This window comes from Perca fluviatilis, chromosome 10 (genome assembly GCF_010015445.1).
Source record: "Perca fluviatilis chromosome 10, GENO_Pfluv_1.0, whole genome shotgun sequence".
NCBI classification, from domain to species: domain Eukaryota; kingdom Metazoa; phylum Chordata; class Actinopteri; order Perciformes; family Percidae; genus Perca; species Perca fluviatilis.
In genome coordinates, this window is record NC_053121.1 from 16084313 (window position 1) to 16109584 (window position 25272).

The following is a 25272-nucleotide window of genomic DNA, read 5'->3' on the forward strand; positions in this document are numbered from 1 at the left end:
CTTCAGGGTGAAGAACTTTCTATAAAATTATATTTCAGTACTCCCACTGTGGAAATTATAAATGAGACGGTTAACTGAGCATCAGTTGCTATTTAAACCCACAAACTCCATGACAGACTCTGCCAACTGGGGTGAAAATTTTAAACTCAGAAACCTCAATTTCTACCGCTGCGCTACCAACTGTTCATGGTGAATAACAAAATGTGTGGGTGTGTGGGTGGGACGGTGTGAACAATTCTGTTTCTATAAACATCACGAACACCACTTTGAACTAAAAAATACAGAGAGGAATTCAAACTTTTTTTTTTTGGTTGAATCATTTGCATCTTTACTCAACACAAAGCCACGATGGAGCAAAAAATGGACACTTGTATTCATATTGTATCCATGCAGGGCTTGAAATGAACTGTTTTGCTCACCAGCCACTGTGGCTAGTGGTTTTCCAAAAGCTACTAGCCACTCAGCATCTTCACTAGCCGCTATTTGGTGGAAAATTACATTTTATTTGAATAAAGCTGACTATGGTTTGCTACAATTAATTTGAAGAACCAGATTTACAACCCTTTTAAATTCAAATGAGCACTGTAAACACCGCAATCAAGACTACATAAAATATAACACTGCAGTCATCAAACATTAGCTCAGATAAGGTGTATAAAGATCCTTTTTGTATGAAAACATGCAACCGAATAAGAAAGACATAAAAGAGTAGCTTCTTATGCATAGGCTCATTGGTGCAGGGGTGTAGAAGATTAGTTGAAAGCAGTTGAAAGTGATTTGGAGCGCTCAAGTGTCACTAAGCCGCCGGCACGCGCCCTCGGTGACGGGAAGCGGAGCACACTGACCAAATGTCCTGCTAAATTGCCCTGCTGCACGCTCTCTCTGTACCTCTTCTACAAACCTATACCTAATACAGTCCATGACCTGTTCAGACGCAACTATTGCCTCGGCTTGCCATGTCGCGTGGGTACGCTGAACGGAGCTCTGGGGGATATTTTAAGGAATCGCAGCGGCTTGCTGGTCTGGTGTGCCGTATGGGCCACCGTACTCCGGCTGTGGGCTGCTGCTGCACACCGGGTCACAGCTGTTTTCCTGTGTCGGGTGGTGGGCACAGTAGGCTACTACAGCCACCAGTGTTACAATATGAAGGCATGCCATCCACCAAAGTGGCTAGTGAGAGTGACTGTTACCTGCCACTGCCGAAATCTAGCCGCATTTGGCGGGTTGGCAGGTGCTAATGTCAAGCCCTGTATACATGCAGTCATGGTAACACAAAGTAATGAAGCCATCAGTGAAAATGAAAGAATGAGCCAGAATTGAGGATAAACTGACACAGGAGCTTTTACGGCAATAACCCGACATGCATGTGGAATTAACCAGGGTATTACAACTAAACCTGTGGGACTCTGTGCAGCTTCTGTAGGGAAACTTAGACACATGGACCGGCATGCATGCTGTGACCTAGGAAACAGGGAGGCAAAGGGATAATACTACTCTGCCTTTGAAGAGAAAAAAAACAGGTCAAATCTTGTGGTTTTAAATAACTGCAGTGCTTTTTTTTGATGAAATATACTTCAATGATCAAATGACTTAATTCTGTCAGAATCATTAGCAGCTCCGCCCAAGAAAAGAGAACTATTTCTTGACATTGGGAGGGCTTGCATTTCCAGGCTTGTGTTTTGACTCCAAGTGTCATGGAGATTTAGTGTGACGACGCTAATGCCAAGTGTTGTACTCCTGCAATGCTTGGCAGGAACGTGGCACATTCAACATTCTGACTTTGCACACAATATTCCCTAAGAGGTAAATTAACAATGTAGAAAAATAACATTCCCACTCAAAATAAAAAAGGAACTGAGGAACGGCAACAACAAAAAGTTTATGGATTCATAATTAGCAACTGTTGTTTAAAAATGTACTTAATGCTGCTATGATTCATCACTGTCTTAAAGTGTTTAGTGCCCACAGCATAAAATAACTCTTGTTAAACACATTTAGTTTGCCTCCCAGTGACTCCATGACAGCAACTAAGATTGAATGAAGACCAAGTAAATACACTCCTGCTGACTAACTCATATTTTACGGTTGGCAGCAATACAAAAAAAAAACCACAACATTTTAAATTGATTAAAGGCAGGAAAATGCAAATTTGCATATAATAAAAATTAATTCAGAAGCAAGTGATTATCAGGAAAAATATTCAGCTCAGTCAATTGAATTTATTTATATCCATAGCCACAGGAAAATCACAAATCATTCTTCATAACATTTCATTTAGTAGTTATTCTGCATACTGTTTGGATTTGTTAACACGCTGACCTTTTGAATTTAACCTCATGAATAAAACAAAACAGAAAAGGGGGGAAATAATAACACCAACATTTGATTCCCCCCTTATCGTTGCCTAATTTTAATAGTTTTAACAGCCTCACACATTGAAAAATTACAGTCACGTGCATGTGAGTATACAGTCTACGTGTGTGTGTGCGTGTGTGTGCAAGCATGTGTTCGCTAGGCTATTCATTCACTTATTTTTCTTCTTTTTGTTGAAGGAACTGCCAGCTTAGCTTCAAGCACATCACCCTATAATTGTTACTTGGTTCATATCTGTCATGACACTTCTATAGGTCTGCAGCCACTGTCACAAACCACAGCCTGCAGCCCAAATGGGGTCGCTCTATTTTTTTCTCAGTATCTCATACAACCAGCCTTTGTTCCTTATAGCACAATCTGGAGATGCCATTAGTGGGGAGGGAGACAGTGATGTTTAGTGACAGCCAACGACTCCTCTGGTCAAGAAAGTGCCCTAGAGTCATCACAGTGTCAAACACACCCCTCCGCTCTGACTGAACACAGCCTTGACTCCCAGAGTTCACCTTTGTTCTAGCTATATGAGAAGCAGGAAGCTAATTGTGTGACAGGGGTCGGGGTGGGCAGCACCCACGACAGCCGGAGTTGTGCCACTGCGTAAAGCTGCCAGCCCGTCTTGTCAAACATACTGCAGGAAAATCCGACACAAAAATTAGGCGAGAGGGGGAGGCTCTCATTTTGCTGCAAGTGGCAGTTTTTGTCTTTGTGTTCCGTTCGTGACTATTGTCATCACATTTAGGCCTGAGCTCAAAAACATGCAGAAATTCTGCAAGCGGCTGGGTAGGATGATAAGAGAGAAGCTACATGGCCTGTTTGGAGCTGATAACTCAGCATAAATCAAATACCTTCTAGCGATTAAATAATTTGTACAGTTGGGCATCCTATGTTGGAAGGGGATAGAAGAATTCAGAGTAAGAAAGTATCATGCCTCAGTGCCCCAAAATGAAATGCTGCAGACTTGTAAAATTAGATCTTCCAAGTGAAATGCTCACAGTATGCGGTGATTTACCAGCATCACTGTGTAATATACGACACATGTTCTACATTATAAATTAGCTATAACTGCAGGGTCTTTTTTACAACTACTTCCATCACAAATGTTAAATAATGTGAACATATTTTATTTCCTCTACCAGCAGATACAGAATGAGTGAAGGGCTGACTCCTCTGTGGTTATTTAACACAGCCAAACAAACTGAGTAAATCAGCTTGTGGTTCATTTGTGGATACCGTCATGTGGAGACAAGACCACAAACCACTCTATAGGCAGTTAATGGGTTTACTTGGCTGCTTCATACTTGTGGGACCTCAGGCCCTACGGTTTGCTTTAGGCACTGGCAATTTCTACCAGGCTGTAGAGGCTCTATGCATCAGTGCTGGCTTAACGCAAAATGGCAGCCTGTTACAGAGGATGGGCACAGATAATGCTCAAGTTTACGTTGGAAAAAAGTCCACACATGAATCTCAACCAAAGAGTGCCACTTACCTCAATGCTGGGAAATGTGTTTTACTATTTGAAGTCTGAGTCATAGATTTACAGGGCTATGGCTGACATGGAAGAGCAGACAAAAAATTGTAATTCCAAATGATCTACTGTCAGCTTCTCGCCCCCCTTTAATGAGTGAGGAGAGCTAAGGTATGCTGTTTATTAATATAATGGAATCTGAAAGGTAAGACAAGCTTGATAAAAGTAAAGCTGAAGGCTGCTGAGGCAAGAGAAAAGCGCCTTTGTGAGATTTTGGAAATGTTATCCAAGTAAGGAAGTTCCTTTTTTTTGTACACGGGCTGGTTTGTTTCACAATTTTATCTTGATCCTTTGAACAGGAGTGGGACAAAGCCGCTCTTTCAACAGGGACTTGTGTAGCAGAGTGCACAAAAGATGAAATACTTTTTGTGTGTAGCAAATTATCCTTTCTTCTGTGTAAAAGCTTAAGATTTCACAGTGCAACATTTCTGCAGGAAAAAAAAAAAAAAACTAAAGAACACTGCCATTTTCAAAAAATAATCTGACTCAACCAGCAAAGTTATTATTTAATCATTACTATAGTGGAAATGGCAGAGCAAAGCCATATGCAGTGTATGTCGCAGACCAAGAAATTAGAAAATAAGCCAAATTGCATTTGGCTTTGTGATGATTCAGCCTGAAACCAATCCGTCCAAGTTCTCAGTCAGGTAATTTAAAATCCAGAAATATTATTTTAAATAGCCAAGTATGGACCGTCTAATCTCACAATTATTACAGTGGCACTTCCATCTCACATTAAGGGGGTTGATTCAGGGACATGGTCTGAAGTCTGACCCTGTAAACTTATTAAAGATAGAAAATAAGATGATTTATAACAACACTTGAGATTCCAACTGAGGAACCGCAACAACAATGGAAAAGGTTACTCAGTCACAGACAGTCTAACACATAGTAACTAACTTTGGCAAGTCTTTTTTCTTTCGCGCGAAACATGTGTACTTGTGTGTACAAAGTTGTACACACACTGCAAGACAGTGTATATTTACTGTATCAGTTAAATATATAGATTATAAATATGGGTTATACATACAGTACAGGCCAAAAGTTTGGACACACCTCATTCAATGCGTTTCCTTTTTATTTTCATGACTATTTACATTGTAGATTCTCACTGAAGGCATCAAAACTAGCCACCCTTTGCTTTTTTATTAATAAGGGAAAAAATTCCACTAATTAACCCTGACAAAGCACACCTGTGAAGTGAAAACCATTTCAGGTGACTACCTCATGAAGCTCATTGAGGAACACCAAGGGTTTGCAGAGTTATCAAAAAAAGCAAAGAGTGGCTACTTTGAAGAATCTAAAATATATATATATATATATATATAAGACATGTTTTCAGTTATTTCACACTTTTTTGTTAAGTACATAATTCCATATGTGTTCATTCATAGTTTTGATGCCTTCAGTGAGAATCTACAATGTAAATAGTCATGAAAATAAAGAAACACATTGAATGAGAAGGTGTGTCCAAACTTTTGGCCTGTACTGTACATTCAGGGTATCAAAGGCATGGAGTGGTTTAAATATGTATATGTAAACAGTGAACGACGTGGAGTATACTTTATGTAACAATCAGGCTGACATGCAGCAATTTCTGATAATAAGACTGAAGAGTAGCTGTGTATGTGGATCTGTTGATTTGCTAAAAAAATAAAAAAAGGTAAATGGAGGTGAGGCCCTGGAGGTAAACACTAGGTGCTTCTCATTTCCCTTAAATTGCATCCCTGCCTCCTCAACTTGCCTCCCTTCCTCGCGTCTCAGTCCGTCCCACCGAGGAAGCATGTGAGAGACGCAAGGAAATCATGGGAGGAGAGAGGAAACGAGTACATGGGTTTTAGAGGGATGAGACGTCCTTTCCTCTGAAGCGTCACATTAGGCTCGTTCGAGATGAGCCAGGTCTGCGCAGAATCGATCACCGCCGAGGTTTGCACCGTTGCATGCTGGTTTGATTTGTGTCCGACTTGATCCCGACTTGCTCCGACGTCATGCACACGTGGGCAACGATAACCTCATGAGGTCAAGGCGGCCGCGGGTTTCAAATGCAGGCAGCGCAGTTACTTTTCACCGCCTGCAAGACCCAGGTGGACCCAGGGCATGCTGGGAAACGCCTGGCCCACAGCTGATCTAACAGCGGATTGGGTCAGAATCGACTCAACATGACGTTTTATAGCAACTTTTTATTGTTTTTAAAATCGGAGGGATTTTAATTGCCATTTGTCTGATTTAAAGGCTTATTGTGTACAGAACAAATGTTGTGTGGCTGATAGTTACGTTTAAAAATCAGAGACTAAATCCGTCCAGATTACGGATCATCTACAGTCTGTTGTTTATTAACATCAGCAACAGATCGCATGTAGAGCATTTTGACAGCTACAATGTCATAATAAAAACTGGAGACTGTGTACAAGCTGATATATGGGTCTGATAACCTTTTATTAAATCAGAACCAACAGGAGTGTTTGTGACTTCCTGTTCAGCCTGAAGACGGCTGTAAACCGTCCGACTTTACCGCAGCTTTTTGTCACCACCCCTTGCTGCTGCAGCCTGCTCTCGTCCACTTTACAGGCGAGGCACAATTCATCTCGAAAGAGCCTATTCATTCGTCAGCTGTATGGGCGGAGTTAGCAACGGCTTTCAGCAGCACGGCTTCCGGGAAGGCTGCGCTTGCGTATCCTCGCCTATGGACCTTTTTTTCACAGCAGACATTTTGACTTGTCATAGTAGGAAAAGCAGCGCTGAAATTGATAACCTTAACGATGGCTGCATTCCATCAAGTGTCCCAGTAAGATATTTCACTGAGTCTTCACCGATATTTCGGCCTTCACCGAAGAGGGACAGAACAACTTCCAGTTCGGTCGAGGAGCTGTCAAATAAGGGAAGTGAGAAGCACCTTAAATGAGGCCCAGCAACAGTTCCAAGTGGGAAGGGAGGGGGTGATCCCAGAATGGGGCAGCTTTGCATCAAACAATTAACAGAGAAAAAGAAGAGAAAAAAAAATTATTCACTTCTCCTACTCCCCCCTCCCTCTTTTACGGTTTTCTCTTATGTTATTTATTTATAAGTTTCCCTCTTTCCGATTCTTCATTAGACACTAATATAGAAAGAAAAAGAGGGATCACCCTCAGGAGGTTGCAGCACAATGCAAGTCGGACATTGCTTCCAACTCAGATGCCCCCAAACCCTCCAGAGAGAGCCATTCATTGTGGATTATTGCACCTTTATAAAGTTGTCATGTCTGGTAGAGATTAAGGGGACCTGGTGCTCCCTCCCTCCCCGTGCCGCACCACATCAGTCTGGCCCAGTGGAGCCCTCTGGTGCCCCGAAGGCTGGACCAGAGGAGCATGCCACCAAAAATCTCTGCGAGAGCAGATAGTCCAAGGGTCATATAAGAAGCAAAAATAGGATACATCTATTAATGATAATAGTGGCGACAAAAAGATTAAATGAACAGAATTAGAATTTATAGTTACATTCATTCTAAAAGGGTGATACTTACAATTTGTCATACCTCAAGAAACACCAGTTGAATTTTGAGTGTGTAACAGTGAGTCTATGTGAAGGAAATACTCCGGTAAAGATAAGGGGATTTTGGTATAACTAGCCTGTGGTTTGTCAATATAAAGAACAAGGCTGATATGTCCCTGTTTGATTACAGTGCAACTGAGGACACAAGAAAAGGACCTTGAAAATTGAAACCCTGAAATCCAAACTGTCAGTTATAAATGTCCTCATATTCCGAAGGACAGAGTCTCGTGTATTTGCATGTGGTTGCATGTAAGAAAATGGGGAAAATACTGTATCTTGCTGACACTTGACATGTCACCAACATCAGGAGCACAGATCTCATATCTTGACAGTGGTGAAAACAGCTGTAGAGGAAAATAACTAGACCCAGTGTGTTCCACCTCACTGTAAACTCCGTTGGCTATTGTCATCCCAGTTACATATACAACATTTGACAGACTCTCTTATGCAGTGTGACTTACAATGCTGCTCAGGATTCAGGATTAAAAACACCACCATCAAATAAAGTACAATTTACATTTTGCCACCACTTTTGGGATGATTCTGTGATCCCCACTGGACTGGTAATGTGCAGACGCACAGACATGCTTCAAACATCACAAATGTTTTGATATTAAGCTAAGATCAGTTCATGAGTTTATCAGGTTATTCCATAAGGTTGTAAAAAGTATCGATACTTCCAACATGTTTAAAATGATACTATCTCAGTTAATTATACATTGGATAGTATCGCTATAAGTACTGAAGCAGAAGAAAATGCTTTTTGATTTTCAATCAAACAATCATTATCATTTTACAAATATGTTGGTATGTGTTCAGTGACTTTCTGTACCAGCAGTGAGTGCAGAAAGTCTTACCAAAACTGCTTTTTTTTTTCTTCTTTTTGCCATGTTGTCGATTTTATACTGTATTGTATTGTTTCAAATTCTGGTTGGGTGATAACCCTTAGTATTCAAAACCTAATCCATGAGCCCTTGAATCTAACAAATCATACAAATCATTTTTCACTAAGTCATACCTGGTTCATCCCAATTGACTTTTCAGCTCCAATTAGTTTTGTCAAATCTGCAATAATTGAGATGAATCCTTCTCTGTAGTGTCTTTAGCTTATGAGTGATGAGGTATTCTGAATTGGGAGTAAAAATGTACTACAGTGACTCAGAAATAAAGGATGGATAAAGTAATTAGAGGAGCCGTTAACAATATTGTATGAACTGAGCTCAGTTAGAGTACATTCAATCACTGCTTGAAATTGCACACCCAAATCGAAAAAATCAACTCCTTAGATTCTTGTTTATTGGTCACCAGATGTCTGCCCGCCCCAAATGCATGTTAGGCAAATTAATTAAATGAACAAATTGAACAGAGCTTTGTTGTTTTTACTGAATGAGTTGAACCGTGCCAACACCCACAAGAAGCAACGGCAAAATTACAATCAATAATCTGTAAAAGCACTTTCTAGTCTATAAAACACCATACCAGCAAATACACATTATTCAGTGTCCAATTAAGCTAAAGTAGCATCTGCTAGGCCAGAGTGGAAGCACTACAGTATGGTGACATCATACTGTCTTTTTGACAGAGGAGACTTGAACACTAACAAGAACTGCAATATATCTTCTATCCTCCCACACCCAATTTCTTGCTGATGTCAGTGTAAATCCATCCAATTGACTGCACCCAGCAGACTCAACCCAAGACTGTACTAATGAAAAGGTATTTCAACAAACTGTATACATGACTAAAGCTTAATTAAAAATAAATGAGACAAAAGTTGAGACACTTTTTGGCCTGTGAACATGACTTTCCTTGCAATGCTTTGCTTTTTAAAATCGGCTATCAGCACAAGATCAGACCCATCTCCCATCCAAACACAACAACCTGTTATAATTTGACAGATATCCAATACTTAGGTCGCCTAACAACTGAGCCATCTCAATGACAACTGAGCAAACTCCATCAGCTTAGAACAATGCAGTTGAAGGTTTAAATACTTTTAGATGTGTTTACATTTAAATAAAACAAATAAAAATAAAAAGAGTTAATGATAATATGATAATTGCATGGTATACTGTGCAAAGACCGGTGGGAGTGGCTGACCCTGTCCTGTTTGTTTTCTTGTTTACTTGTGTTGACTTTCTGAACTAGTGGGGAGCCTTCTTTTTATTTCCAGGTTGATAGACTTTATTATATACAAGATCTTAAAAGTGTGCCTGGTTAGTAAATCCAGTGTTGATTTATCAGAAAATGTTGCTACAGCATCACATAATCACAAGTAGCCCCTGGAAAACTGGGGACATACCAGAAAATCATAACACATTTTTAATTTCAACAGTTGGTTCACAAGTAACTCCCGTAGGCTTGATCAAACATTCACCACTGTTACTGTCAGTTTTTTAAAGTGGATTATGACAAGATGTTCTCTCCAAGAGGATAGTACATATTGGATCTCATTGCCTGCCAGCTTTTAACTGAACAAATCCAATATGGGTATCTAATGATACAGTAAATAGTGCTTACGGTAGTCCAGTACTTACAAATGTAGCCCACTGAAAAACCAGAGGAGGAAGAGAACTTTACATGTTTACGAGGGTTGTATGCTGGAAGACTTTTAAATAAACAGGAACAAGGGAAAAGGCTGCTTTAAATGGATCTTGATTGGCTTCCACCAACCTCTTAGTTTTCTGCTTATGTTTTGGCACAGGTCTGACATACAACTACAGAAAATGGGAGTGTTCACATTCAGCATTTGTGACAGCATGGCACCTAAATGATTACAACTTATTGGGGTTCTGTTGTAAATATTTTATTTGAAATAAAATTCAGAATACATCTTCGATCATGATATAGGCAATTTCATATCTCGATAACGATATATCACAATATAGCATGTTTTCAGGTAATTCAATGAAATAACCACATGGTAAAGTCTATTTTTGTATACTCCTGTGGGAATTAAATACTTGACAAATGAAAAGTACAGGAGAAGTTCCATTTTATCAAAATGAACATAATGGGCAAGGTTCAGAATGTAAACTGTCATCCAAATGACATAAATATTGCAGTTTCGGATTTGAAATCAGTGTCATTCTTACTATAACTGAATACTTCAAATAAGGATCCATTTCTCTAACATCACCAAATATTAATATTAATCAATATTAATTCTGCCTGAAACACAGGATTGTAAATCAGTGGGTAACTCATCTTTTGAAAATTGAAGCACTGGTGACAAGAAACTGCAGGCATGAAAACACACTTTGATTCAACATGAATGCAGTCAGTGGACATTTAAATCCATGGAAGCCATAATCAAGTGCAAGGCGTGCTGTAAAAAAAAGGGAGCATCTAGCCTCAATGGTGGCTGTGTGTTGTCATGATTAATTCTACTGGAGTAAGGACTTGAATGTGTTTTCCGTGAGCCTGGTGTTCCTGATGGCCTTGCCAAGAAAATCTGCTGCTTAGCTTTAAGCTTTGAATCTGTAATGTTCAGACCTCATTTCACATCGGGAAATGGTTTGTTTGGGAAAAACAATAACAGAGGGACCTACATAGATCAGAGAGGCTGTTCTAGCTCGCTGCCACACATTTAGGGTGCATGATAAATGGTTCATGTTTTGCGGGAATCAACTTGCATAGCATAACATCAGAATGACTTTTGGTGATGATTTCAGGGTACGAGCGGAAGAAGAAGGCTCTTTCAGTTTCTTGACACATCTATGAGCAAAAGGTGACACAGATGACAGTTATGTTGTATCAATACTGAATTATTAAAGGAATATTTCATCATTGGAAAGATGAATATATATTTAAATTGGGTCACTTATGTAGTAGAAATGTGAAATTATTTTTGAAATTGGTGGCTTCTAGGCCAAGAAAAGCCAGAAAATGTGTTTTTGGCTCATGTGGATGAAAGACACCAAATCCCAGAACGCACTTGCTTTGCTGCTTTAGCGTCTACTCCCAAGCCACGCCTACCCTTTACAGACAGACAGTGAGGCGATCAACTCAACAAGTGTGTTTTATTGTCATTTCAACCATATACATGAAAAAACGTTTCAAGTGATGTTACACATTTAAAATATATACTTTTTTGCCACAGCTGATACATTATCCAGACTTCTTTCAGCGGATTGATTGATAGCTCCAGAGTGAACAGAACTGTGTCCATGGCAACGCTCTGCTATGCATGGCAACACTCTGCTATGCATGGCAACGGTGTGTTATCCTTAGCAGCGGTCTGTTATGTAAGGGTTAATGCCCGACGAGGTGTCCATTGTCAGGTATTAATGGACGACGGCGAGGCGTGAACCGTCCGACCGTCCGATGGTATAAGCCTCCGCTTATACCATGGTCACTTGCCAAATAACATATTTTTAAAACATTAGTTCATATTTTAATTAGTTTTACAATCGAAATCTAAAGTTTATCCAAACAATAACTCAGTTTCCCTGGTTACGCCTGACGGTTTGACTAATACCTGGAACAATCATTCCCATCCATCAGATTCTTATGCAATGCAAACGTTGTTCTCTCCACCAGGAATTAGGAAGAACCTTAGATACGACTTGCCTCCCTTAGCAACCGGAGATATTTATATAGTCCGCTCAGCTGATAGAACACTTCAGTTTAGCTATGAGCCAGAAAGCTAACGCTATGCTAGCAAGATCCAAAGTCAATAACATTGTGTACAGTTGGCAATCAGTAAGAATAATTTGACAGTATGTTGAACAACAAGACAAGCTAGCTATCCAGCCATGTCATTGTCCCCAAAACAATATAACGACTTTTACGAAGAATTTGATACGCGATGTGTAACGTTGCTGTCGGCTGCAGCGGCGCAGCCTGAAGCAGCGAGCTGAGATATGTGAGATAACATTATTCTCTGTGAAACAAAGTCAGTCCAGAGGGTCAGTATAACTTACTTCTTGCAGCCTGTGTGTTTTAGCGCCATCCTGTGGTGTTCAGAGGACGAGTTGGAAATAATAAATCCACATTTCCTTATTGATTTAATGTAGCGCATTAATTTAGAACAGTAAACAGTCAGTTTCACCGAACTCCTTTAGTAGGTGTCCTATATCACTTTTTAATGGACACCCTGCAGCCAATCAGAATTGAGTATTCACCCAGACCATGGTATAACAAGAAAATAACAGACCGCATTCTACATTAGAATTCAACCAAGCCATAAAAGAAGGCTAACACATAGCTACTAGCATTAGCTCTTGGTAGGCTGTGGTATAAACATAGAGTATAAACACAGCCGTAAATTTGCGTGGGATGTAGAATGGTCGGCATTTTACAGTCAAACTCCACCAGCAGTTAGCAGTTAGTTGGATGCAAATCACCCCATTTCTGCAACAGGTAGTGCGTGTTAACACAGCCCACCTCCACTAGTAGTCTTACCCGGTGACAGAGCAGCAGGCTGGATTGTCCACAGCAATATTTCCAACAACAAAAACACAGCAGTCTCTGAACTCACGTTGGGAGTTTCGTTGAAGTTGGATGTAGTCCAGTTTGTTTAATGAGCGGACACTTGCAAGCAGTATTGGTGGAACAGGTGGCCGGCTAGCGTTAGCTTTCCACCGGCACACTCGTTCAACGCTCACCGCTGATGAGGTCTCTTTACCGGCCAGAGGCATCAAGCACCACCGCTGGTCTCCATGCAGGCGAAGCTCGCTTAGTGTGTCGAGTATTGCGTCTGTAATAAAGTGTCCTGCATATTCTCCGATCTGTACCAATGTATCCCGGTGGTACACGTGTGGGGTAGTTTGAATGCACTTAATTGTTGTTCTAAAATTTCCTTCGGGATGAAAAGTTTCTGCTCCTGCTGAGAAGCTAAGCGAGGATTCAAGATGGCTGACACTCGTGTTTTCCTCGGCAATCTCGGGGAAAAGCCGACAGTCCAACCCCCTTTGGGCTATGCGGAAGAGGCTCCTAATACTGGCTGTAGTCTTTTGCCTCTGGGCAAAAAAGCCTCAGATGACGCAAAAATCGTCATTTTGCGTCATCTGAGGCAATCTCATCTCGTCATCTCCCCTCTCAGGGGGACATGAGGGAGGGAAGCACGGTCATTCAAAAATACTACCGGGTTTCTACTGATACAAAGCTTAATGCTAAATCGGCGAAGTGTCCCTTTAACTAGCTTGTTGCTAAACCCAGCATATTCTAACCTTACATCACACAACATGCTGTCTGGACTTGAATGTGCTCTGAGAGTCCACGCTCTGTTGACTCAGTTGAATTGCTTGCCTAAGGCATCAGTGCCTGGACACATACACATAATTAGGAAAGGTCACTGTGCCTCCTGTCTTGTCAACAAAATCACTTCAAGATGACAAATTCTGGCTCAGAATGAGCCGGACCTCCCTCAGATACCCTTGCCAATCAAGCGCCAGCAGGCCTGTCTGGGTAGCCTTAGGTGATTTCTAATTATGTATTTTACATGTCATGCTAAAGAGGGGGAAGCATAACAATGAGCCATACATTTGGTTGGAGGTGTGTTTTCTCTTCAAGGTTGAAGTAGCAGACTAAAGTCTCATTATCTTGTAACTTAAGACTACAAGCCGCTATAATTCAAATGAGAATGTCTCCTTATTACATGAAAATGTTAACTTACCTAAAAAAAATAAGGATTTTACACAAGGACATTAAAACTGATATCATCCACAAAATGTCAGTTCTTGTCACATTTGCAGGACCTTCACACGGTTTTAAAGTTCCTTTCCCACCACATGCTCTGCAGACTTTCCATCCAGTCCATTGTATGATGAAGTGGAAGTGGCTTTCACATCGCTCCCTGGTGGCCCTACTAAGAAACTATTAATCTATGGCTCACCATATTGCATTCAGATGCGCTTTTCCCCAGCCACCACCTGGCCTGAAGGAAAGGCCAGAAGAGGACCCAGAGGACTGGACACTCTCTTATTATGAGCTGCACCAAGACACCTCTGGGTTTCTAAGCGCTTTCTCTGACAGTGACTGATAGCCAATTAACCATTTGGAGAAGAGTATTGATCACTAAGTGAACAGGAAGGATTCTGGGAACATCTACTAAGACACCACTATTCTCACTGTACAAAGTGAGCAGCCAAACAGCACATCATGTATACTAAAAACTAGGGCTGGGGGGGGGGTATGGCCTAAAATTTATATCACGGTATAATTTGAAGCACGTACCGTAACGGTTAATATCACTGCATATTCCTTTTTCTTAAAATTTTAATAATACACTGGTACAACAAAAACACACAAATTTGTGTTTTCACACAAATACTGCATCTAAGGCTAGCACACATCAAACTGCCCGACATATCCATTTCCTGGTTACCAAGAGTCAACAAAACAGCCAAAAGATTCTAGGGAAGGAATATTATCTATTCTATTGTGATTGACTTCCATGAAATCAACCTTGACATGTCCCATGTTCTTTGCTAAGGTGAATTTTTTTCCAGCAGGATCAACATTGCATGTTCATTCTCTCCATATGAGAGAGAGAGAGAGAGAGAGAGAGAGAGAGAGAGAGAGAGAGAGAGAGAGAGAGAGAGAGAGAGAGAATGACCCAGGAAAAGAACATTCGATTAGACCCTCCAGAGAAAAGACTCAGGACTCAGCTCAACAAGCTGATCCAGACTTCTCATTGGTGGCCCTTGGGTATATGAGGCTACATAAGGGCAATCTCCCAATTGCTGATACTATGTCAGACACTGTGGCCTTCCATGAATGACTGTATGGTCCAGGTTCCCATTGAAACATAGTGTAATCTCATCCCACATCAGAGGTGAAAGGTCAACTTGATGATGCCTAGATAGAAAAGCACTGATGGTGCAACGCATTTTTAGGAGGGAAACAGCCCGACTTCAACCCCTAAGCGCTCACACATAGACCTGAATCATAGAAATGGGGTAATTGAAACAAAAGGGCAGAGTTTGACAGAGATGTAGTGCCTTCGCAGGGCCTCTGCACAGGCTGCAGAAAATAACACCAACTCCTCCCCTCTGCAAGGTTCATCCGCCATGTGTCCTCGGCAACGCCTGTGTCCTTCCTTTACTCCTCAAGATTGCCATTTGCAAATGATAAGCACAGGGACATAGCCTTCTGAAAGATAAGGCAACATTTGTTTAAAGCTGACCTGTTTTGACATGCACGGTTTACCTTGTATTAATTTATGCTGAACTATTATTGCTGCCTCCATTAATCACAGTAACTCAAACTGAAGAAATTCTATTTTGCAAGACTTGGGATAGGAAGACTATTTATTCAGTTCACCTGTATTCATTCTTTCAGACATATTAATGTGATGAAAAGTGAATTAAAAAAGCAATACATTTGATCAGCTCTGTCCTGCAAAAAAGCAATTCAACTCTATTCTTCATTGTCATATTGTCCAACTCAAATTCTGTAAGAAGCCTAATATTCACAACACGCATTTGTACTCCTGTGAAATCATTTTAATTTATTACGTTTTTTTACAAAAGTGTAATCGCCTCCTTGCATGATATATTCTGCATTTGTACATCATGCTAATTTACTGGGGGAGTATAAGCAGTTGAGAAAATAAATAATTTTATATACCCCTCCCCCCAGTGCACGAGTCATCTGTTGTCTGTGTCATTTGAATTCATCAGCCATGACTAGAGGGAACAAAAACTCTTTCAGTTAGTAAATTATCACTTTCCTGTAAAAGACCATATCCCTGCAAATACATGGTGATCATTTGCCATGCATTAGCTATGGGACAGAAACAAAGTGGTTTTAAATTCCTTTGACCAGAAGGCAATTTCCCCCAATAAATTATGTTAATTCCAGCTTTCGCTCTCCTTATCGCATTCTTTAGTGAGTCAATGAGGAGAGACAAAAGTGGCTGCCAAATTCCGGCATAAGAATCCCTTATATTACTGTACAAATAAATGGGAACTCACAAATTTCTGTATTATGCAATAGATCTCTGGATGTTGTCACTTAATGGCCATATCTCCTTGCATCACCACAAGGTTTACACCCAATGGACACACACACACACACACACACACACACACACACACACACACACACACACACACACACACACACACACACACACACACACACACACACACACACACACACACACACACACACACACACACACACACACACACACACACACACACACACCTCAAATCTAGATTGACAGGACTACCTTTATTACTGACCGAGTTATGTTTTCCTGCAAAAAAGACAAGTTGTCTTTTGATACAAAAAGAATGCCGTGTCAGCGCCTTGCCTCTCTGCGGAGGATAGCTCGACTGATCTCAGCTGAGACTGTCCCAGCCCTGATGTGGAAAGAATTGGCTACCAAATTACCTTCCGATCCATTTCTGGAACTCGTGCTGTCCTATAAAAGCAGCCTGTGAGCTGTGATGGGAGCTCAGAAGGATGCTTGTACTGACCTAATATATGATCAAGAGTGACACACTAAAATAGGGAGAGGGGTCTGCCTAGAAATGTGAAACGGAAGACAATAAAACAATTTGACCTCTATACTTATTCATCTATTTTATGAACTGGCTCATTGCTATTCAGGGTCACAGAAGGGGTGGGAGCCTATCCCAGCATGCATTGAGTGAAAGGCAGGGAAACACCCTGGACACAGCTCCAGTCTATCACAGAGTGAACAAAGAAACAGACGAACAGTATCAAGTACATGGGCATTTGAAATCTTGACATAAAGCTGGTCTTGGGACTGTGGAAGGAAAGCCGTATGAACACGGGAAGAACACGCAATCTCCGCACAGAACCAAGGCCCTGAGTAACTTCTTCATGTGAGGCAACTGAACCACTACGCCACCCATATAACCCAGCAACCCAATCTAAATATATCAGTTCCAACATGCATCATAAAATGACTTGTAAATACCACTGCACTCACTTACTTAGCTTGATATATGAGGTCCCTAGAGCATGACTGTTTATTTAATACTAATATATTCATAATTATACACTAATTAATGCAAGAGAAAAGCCCTCTTAATTCATCATCTCAAGTGTCCTGAAGCAAGAGACACAATTACACCAACTTTAACATGTTTGCCTTCTGTCCAAAGCAAGGTTAACAGTTTGGAAACAAGTGCAAGGCAAATGATGTGTGAAATGCTCGTGTTTTAGATGCTCACCAGCTGCTTCCAGCTGTGTGGCATTATGAGGATGATATTTAGCATCAGGGAGACTGAGTGGAATAAAGTGTTTTAAAAGATAGTCAAATGGATGACGAGTGAAATGGTGCATTATGGGCAACTGCTAGAATTAATCAAATTATTGATTTGACTGGCTTGACTGTGCACTATAGAGTGACCTGTAGTATTAAGGGTCAATGGCCAGCAGTCTGTTATGGTGGGTTGTCATACAAAATTAAACGGTCATTTGGAGCATTGTCGATAAATATATTATAATGAGCATCTATTATAATGAGCATTTTTTTCATTTTTGAAATGAAAAACCTGATTGAGTAGAAAGGAAATCAAACTGCATTATATACACTCCCTAAATGGCTTATTTGGAGCTGCTGAGGGAAACTTATCTCCAGTCAGAGTACTTCAGCTCATCCCACTGTTGGTGATTGTTTTGTACATCAAAGCACATTTGCATGCAATCGGTGGTGTCTGGCCAAGAGGCGACATCATAAAATGTAACTCATCAGTGCGAGTAGATCGTCTAGCAACTCCGTAAAGCTGTCACCATACTGCAAATGCAGCAGGAACGAGTCCTGGCCGGAGAGAAACGTGGAGAGTTGAATGATCCTGTTTGCAGCAGAGCAGCCGGCTATAGATGGATGAATACACAGGCTCTGAATATACGGTTTGCCCAGTCCGCTCTATAACCACACAGCTCAAAGATTTAATAACAAAAATGATTAGCGTAGGGATATTGGAGCTAGACTCGCAAAAAATATAGTGAAGGTTGTTTATGTGACAGTATGAAAAGGAGCGATGTGTTACGGAGGACCGCATTTTATTTGTTCACGGGCCCGTCTGTAAAACATCTTATAGTGCAGGTTTGCTCCTTCCAAGCAGGTGTAGCTCTAACTTCCCTTACAGTCACGACAGTGGGGATAAAACACATGCTCTACGCTGCACGGCGCTGCTTAAAATAAAACATATTAGCAACATATGAAAGGAGGATAGTAATAGCTGACGTTTGCCTCAAGTTTTAACCTTGGTTGACACGTGTGTGGGGCACTCTCTCCTACGTAACCTTGAAGGTGCAGGCTAATTGATGAGCGTAGAGTGCTAGCAAATTATAGAACAATAACGACTGCCAACAACGTGCTCTGTCACGCGCGGCTATACATTTCGGCAAAAAAACAAAAAAAACGCAAGCGAACAACTTGTCGAGTGCAGCCTCTCTTTACTTACTGTGGCTTTCCCACCGAGACAAATTCATGTTTAACAAGCGGATAACCAAAAGCGTAAATTATCTGCTGAAACTCACCAGTGCAGGTGAAGACAGCGAAGCCGAGCCAGAGCACAAGGAGCGTAGCGCTGAACCTACAGCGGACAAAGGGGCCCAGAAGTAAGGGCATCTTCGTGTTTTTTTTTTTAAAATCAACCCAAGTTTCAAAAGGCAGCGAGCAGAGATGAAACACTGGCACACTGGGCTTCTTAAGTGTCCTCTGTATCACTTAACGCTTTGTTCACAACGCCCCAAGTCTTTTCCTCAGCACATAGCCTCCTCCCGCCGTATCGTGGCCATCAGTAGCCTACCCCAGCCGTGCGTCTTCGTTGCTCAGAACAACGCATCACAGGTGTGGTAAATAAACTGCTGCCTGCTCGCCGCCGCTCGTTTTTACTGTGCTGTATATTTCTCCAAAGCAGCTATCCGTTCACAACTCCCCCTCTCTCACTGAGCCGAAGAGGGAGGCAGTTTCTGTTGCTTCTTGACCACTTTGCAGCCTTTCGCGCAAAAGAATACCTTCATCCAAATGCGAAAATTGTAAGAATTGGCATCAGAGGAAGAACATCTGCTTGCACGGCAACGCCGGACTATTGAGAGTGAGGGAAGGTGTGTAGCTGCGATGAGCGGAGCAGCAAAACCAGGAGCGGATCCTGCGTGCTCGCTGGGAATGGAGCGTGTTGAGCGCGCCCTGCTGTTATATGTTGTTTTTTTCCCCCTTAAGCATCCATTTACATATCTTGAATAAGCATAACTAACCGCATATTGGCAATGCACTACAGAATGGAAATTATTTCATCCGCATCCTCGCAAGTGTGCTTTTCATATCTTCTGCCTTACATGAAAATGATGGATATGACATGACCAGCCTTGTATGATAGGAATCAGATTGGTGCTTTGCATACAAATTCACACAGATCACATCTGCATGTCATTGAGTTTCAGTTGCATATGCCTCTGTTTTGTCTTGAGGTTTTGCGTGCGTGCTGCAGCACATCAGATGATGAAGAAACAGGAGGATTAGCGCTCCCACCAGAGTGTACACCTGTCAGCAAACTCAGACCAGGATGTGACTTATGTTCCAGATAGCTTTTTTTTTTCTTATTTTCTAGGGGGTGTCAGCGGAGTGCTTTTCAGACTGTTCAGCCATGCCTTTTTACAACGCTGACAGAATCGACAGCAGATTATTAATACACTTCAGATGGGGGTTGTGTGTCTTTGTTTATCCATTTCTCCACTCCCACATAATAGTCAGCAGAATAATAAGTGGAAGCACAGAGCTGGACCACTGTCTTACCAGCTAATTATGGGGCTCGTGTAGATGGATGATTGCTCAGATAGAGCTCAGCTATTATACAAACTCATTAAGCCTTCTCTCCATCCAGCATCTCTTGCTAAAGGTCAAAGTCGCAGTCAGTATGACAGGACAAAGCGTAGACGCATACATGCAGAAACACACAGCCCCACAGCCATATAGTTTACGATCAAATCCTGATGGGCACTGTGAATGTGAAGGGGTAAGGAAGGCGGACGCACAGCAGCTAAATGCAACAGAATGACTCAGCCTCGGTCACTTGTGAGGTTGCTCGTAATGATCTCTCTCATTCTGCTAATCTGCTTTGTGTCCTATCAGGCGGTGCAAGCTGGAGTGCGTCTCTTCCTGTCACAGTATGTGCCTCTTTTTCTTTCTGAAAAAGTGCCCAAGCTACACGTATTTCAAATTAGGATTTGAGAATATGTATGTATGAATGCACACAGTTATATTATCCTCTTACAGGGAGGGAGTTAAGCTCCATCTGTTTCTAAAGGAATTATTAGTGTGTTTTCTCGGTGTGATGTGTGTGCTGAGTCAAAGCAGTGCGCAACCTCTTCCACAACCTTTTCTTCCACTGACTCCTCACCGGTCCAGCATCCTGACCCCCTCTGCTCCCTACAATGAACAATCACGACTCTTTGGGGAGTTGACACATTCAGTTGTTCATCGATCTGTGGTGTTGTAATTAATTTTCTCTCCGTCATTGGCTTGAGTTACAATATCCTGAGACTTGAAGTGGCTTGTTCTCCTGCAATCAATCACCATACCAAGACAGAACCACCAATTCGCTTGTATCATCTTGAATTATTCACGGCAGCTATGATCCAAACAGACCGGACTCAGTGACCGACAAGTATTATGAAAACACGAGGCCGATTTGTATGTTACAGATTGTTCCAGTGTCTGGGTGCTTCCATAAATGGAACAATTACACTCGCAACATTTGCAGCCAATAAAGACAACTGATTCGCCCGGTCGATAAGCATCGATCCAATGAAGGTGTCCAGCATGAAATTAATATTATTTATTGTTTACAAATGACATAGCAGGTCCCTGGAGGAGGATGCAGTGCAGGCTCTGACTGTCTGCATTCCAGCACAGACTTGTGGAGAGACAGAGAGAGGGTGTATCAACTTCCATCACGACCACAGCTTCACAGCCTATTGTTTTGTTTATATCAAATTAAACTGGAATGCTACTCCAGAGAGATATAATTGACCACAGTCTAAGATTAAATGACTGTAAAGATCTTAATAAGCCATCAGCGGATTGCATATTACATTGCAAACCACTTATGAGGATGCAGTCCAATGAGAATGAAATTGAGGTTCAGATTTGCATGCCACAGCATTTTACCCATTAATTACAATGCAAAAGCACTGTATGAACATCAATAGTGTATCAATTTAATTAAATAGTATTGATATGGGGTTGGGGAAATTAATTGGGAGCTAAACAAAGCCAAGTAATGTTGAAAGAGTAGGTATTACTTTAACATCATACCATCTCTAATGGGTCCTTCACTCTCTAGTAGGATCTAGATTATGATGGGTAGAGGACCCACTTCCCATATATATATTCATTTATTTAAATATGGATTTGCTTTAACATAGTTATGGTGAATCCAGGTTTCACATACAAATATATTTACACACATGTATGTATGTATATATATATATATATATATATATATTTTCCTCATTCAGGATTCACAATAACTATGTTAAAGCACATTATAAGTAATGTAAAAGCTTTCATCATTACTACATTAATAATACACATAGCCTTTTACTCCAGATCATTGTATCCGTCCGTAGCTGCAGCTCTCATTACACTAATAAAAATGTTATGATCTGGTTATGCTATGCATAGCTGTGACTTAGTTTAATTAAATTATTTCACACAAGTGGAGATAAAATAGCTGTAGTGTGATCTCACCACATCTTGTGCAGTTGAGTGAGGAGCAAAACCAAATGAGAGTGTGCGAGATGGAGAGTTTAAAAAACAGAGAGGAAGAAAGTGAAGGGGAGGGTGGGTGAGGATGAAGGAGCCATACTGAAGGTCTCTCATTTCAGCAGCACAGACTGCTGATGAAGCTGAACTTCCAATATCCCACTACTTCAGCTCTGATGATTTCTCAATTTTACAGATATGGCCTGAGAAAGTGATTTGATGAAAATGTAAAATGGGATAACCACCAAATCATATGAAATGGGCTGCATTTTATTCCATGACTATAAATCAAAAGCAGACACTCTTAAAAATTAAAGTTGATTTAGTGATTTTGATTCAAAGTACAAACGCTCCTGACTTGGAGGAAGACTGTGTATCCTGTCGTGTCCTCAAACTAAGATTTTCTTTCCTGCAGATTCTTCACATTCTTTGTGAGTTCAAGAGCTTGACTGTTGGAAGGAGCCCAGGCAATGTTTGAGTGTAGTGCTCCAAGAGTTGTTTCGAAAGGGAGTTCAAACAATTTATTCATAGAATGTGTTTCCATCCCAAATAGATTCCCCTAATCTAAAACACTGCATGAGTGTTTGGAAATATATGATGATTTCATTTTCTCCCAGTCTCAGGGTCATAAATAAATTTGCATTCTGTCAGCAAAATGGACTAACTGACTTGTAATTCATCAAACCCACTGCTTAGCGCTTAAACAGTTCAACACATGGTAACCTGATTTTGGTTCTTCTCACAGAATTGCCTCACAGCTGTGTTCTCTAATAGGTAAGGAGGAAGAAAAAGGAGCACTTACATTTTAAAGACCTCATAAAACAATGAAATAGAGAAGGGAAATGAACTCCACGAATGACACATTTCCATGCAGACTTTAATTATGAAGCGATGCATTTGCACAAGGAGTACATTTTGTTTAGCATTTTGAATGTAAATGTCAAGCAAGCTCAAAGAAAGACAAACTCGGTACTACGGTATCTAATCACAACTAAATTAGGTGTGATTTTCTCAGTGCAGATAATATAAAAACACAATTTGCATTCTTTTCCCTTTTTTTTAAAATAGTATCCTATTAACTCAAAATCATGCATGCCTGAAAAAGAATAACATTATGATGTTATTGGAACCAACTTGGACACGTGAATATGCTTCTTCATATAACTCTTCACTAGGCAATGAGTGACTGTAAAAAAGTGTCAAGCCAAAACATTTTTTTTTTCCCACAAGTTTATTTTCCTCCTCTAGATTTTTATTATTCTCAACAAAAAAAAAAGGTTTCCTGAAATATGCTTCCTGGACCGACATTCTCTTGTTGTTCTGAATGTCACATTGTCTAAGCGTGCATGGGAGAGTAGACTTTGAATGATGTTGAATGTTTTATGACTCCCTGCTTTTGTGTCAGTCCTTCCCAGTGCTGCTCTGAGACTGATAGGAGAACCTCATCTGCAGCTGCTGGTGCTGACAGCGTGCGGTAAGAGTAACACATGCTGTAGGCTATCCACACTTAACATTTGAGGAGCTTCATTTCAAAATTCCATGTATCAACCCTGGGAAAATGTTACCTGAAATGTATTACTAAAGATCAATCGTTAAAAAAAAAAAAGAAAAGAAAGAAATACAAATCCATCATCCATGATATTTTGTTTATTGTTATATATTCCTAATTTCCTTTTTGGCTCATTTCTAATCACCCATCCAATCAACAACTATTATATTTTGTTTATTACAAAGAGAGATATACTTAGCTGCCATTACCACTGATGGAAAGCAACAAAGTACATTCACTGTAAGTACAATTTTGAGGTACTTTCATCTTATACTACTTTATACTTCCACTCCACTACATTTCAGATGCAAATACTGAACTTTTTACCACACTAAATTACAGTTATGGTTAGTTATGGTTGCTTGTTACTTTATATATTAAAGCTACATTGTGTAAGAATTTCTCCCATCTAGCGGTGAAATTGTATATGACAGCCAACTGAATATTACTTTCTAGCCCCTCCCATTCTGAGCGCGTTTTAACTCCTACGGTGGCCGTATGGCAAGATTAACATGGCTTCCAGTACGAGTATCAGTGCTATCGTTATTCTGTATATTGTACGAGATTAATAGTATAAGGCAATGTTTACAGCGTAGGCTACATATTTTTCTCCGTGAGCAGAGTCAGAGATCAGTTGATGCGACGGAGGTGCGAGGGAGAAGGTCAGACTCAAAAGGAAAAAAAGGGATCGTGTTGCTGTGCTGTGTGTTGTTCATTCATTCACCGGACCTAAAGAAGTATCGTTATTAGTATAAGGTATATGAAGCGTCGTAAAATAGTGAAAAATATCAATTTCAGTATCGTCTTCAACAGTATTCTCTTGTCTGATCAACAGTCCAAAGTCCAAAGAAAATCAGTTAACAGCGGAGATGCTGCCACCAGAGAATTGTTGAAAAATAATGAATCAATTACCAATATATAGTTGCCAAATAATTGTCTGTTCATCAACTAATCATTTAAGTTTGATTATAAATATGATATATTGCTTTACATAAACTACCCGACTGTATATAAAGCAGTTCAGTTAATGCATCAGTGATATAGAATATATACAACATTGACAGAGGCTATTCTGCCTCCATAATAAGTACTGTACTTTAATGCATTTATCTGATAATCATTACGTATGTGAGTAACATTTCAAATCAGAACATAACTGAACTGTACAATAGTTTTAACTACTGTAATGGTAATGTACATTACCTTGAATGCAACATGAATGGTAAATATATACATGGAGGTTATATACAGTATATGCACTTACTGTTTGTTGCAGTTTTACAGAAACATATCTGCTAATGTGTTCTGCTTTCGCACCAGTAATCATTTTGTAACATTTTACACATTTAAAAAAAATCCAGAGTGTCTCTTTTTAGATTCATTTTCAAATCCAATGAACCATTTAATTAACACCAGAGAACCAGAGATGTAAAAAAACAAAAACAAAAAACACCTGACTTCACTAGCACATGTACATCCCTCCAAGATGTCTGGGGAGAATGGCGTTTAAACAAGACATAATATATAACACTTGTAAAAATAACACGTAAAAAGAACGTTGAAAACAGAAAAATATATAACTTTTCTTCAAATCCAAAAGTA

At 40.4% G+C, this 25272-nt stretch overlaps 1 protein-coding gene across 4 annotated transcripts in view; it reads right to left on the reverse strand.

Annotated features, from left to right (window-relative positions):
• unc5a (unc-5 netrin receptor A) overlaps nt 1-19482 on the reverse strand; it is a 143598-nt gene extending 124116 nt beyond the window's left edge. For 2 of the 4 annotated variants that reach the window (XM_039812817.1, XM_039812816.1), the window contains exon 1: nt 18893-19480. In XM_039812817.1, coding sequence (XP_039668751.1) covers nt 18893-18983 — 91 coding nt within the window. In that variant the 5' untranslated portion in view covers nt 18984-19480. Of the gene's footprint in view, nt 1-18892 lie in introns of all 4 variants that reach the window. The other 2 variants (XM_039812815.1, XM_039812819.1) reach the window with 2 other exon arrangements.
• Nucleotides 19483-25272: the final 5790 nt, after the last annotated feature.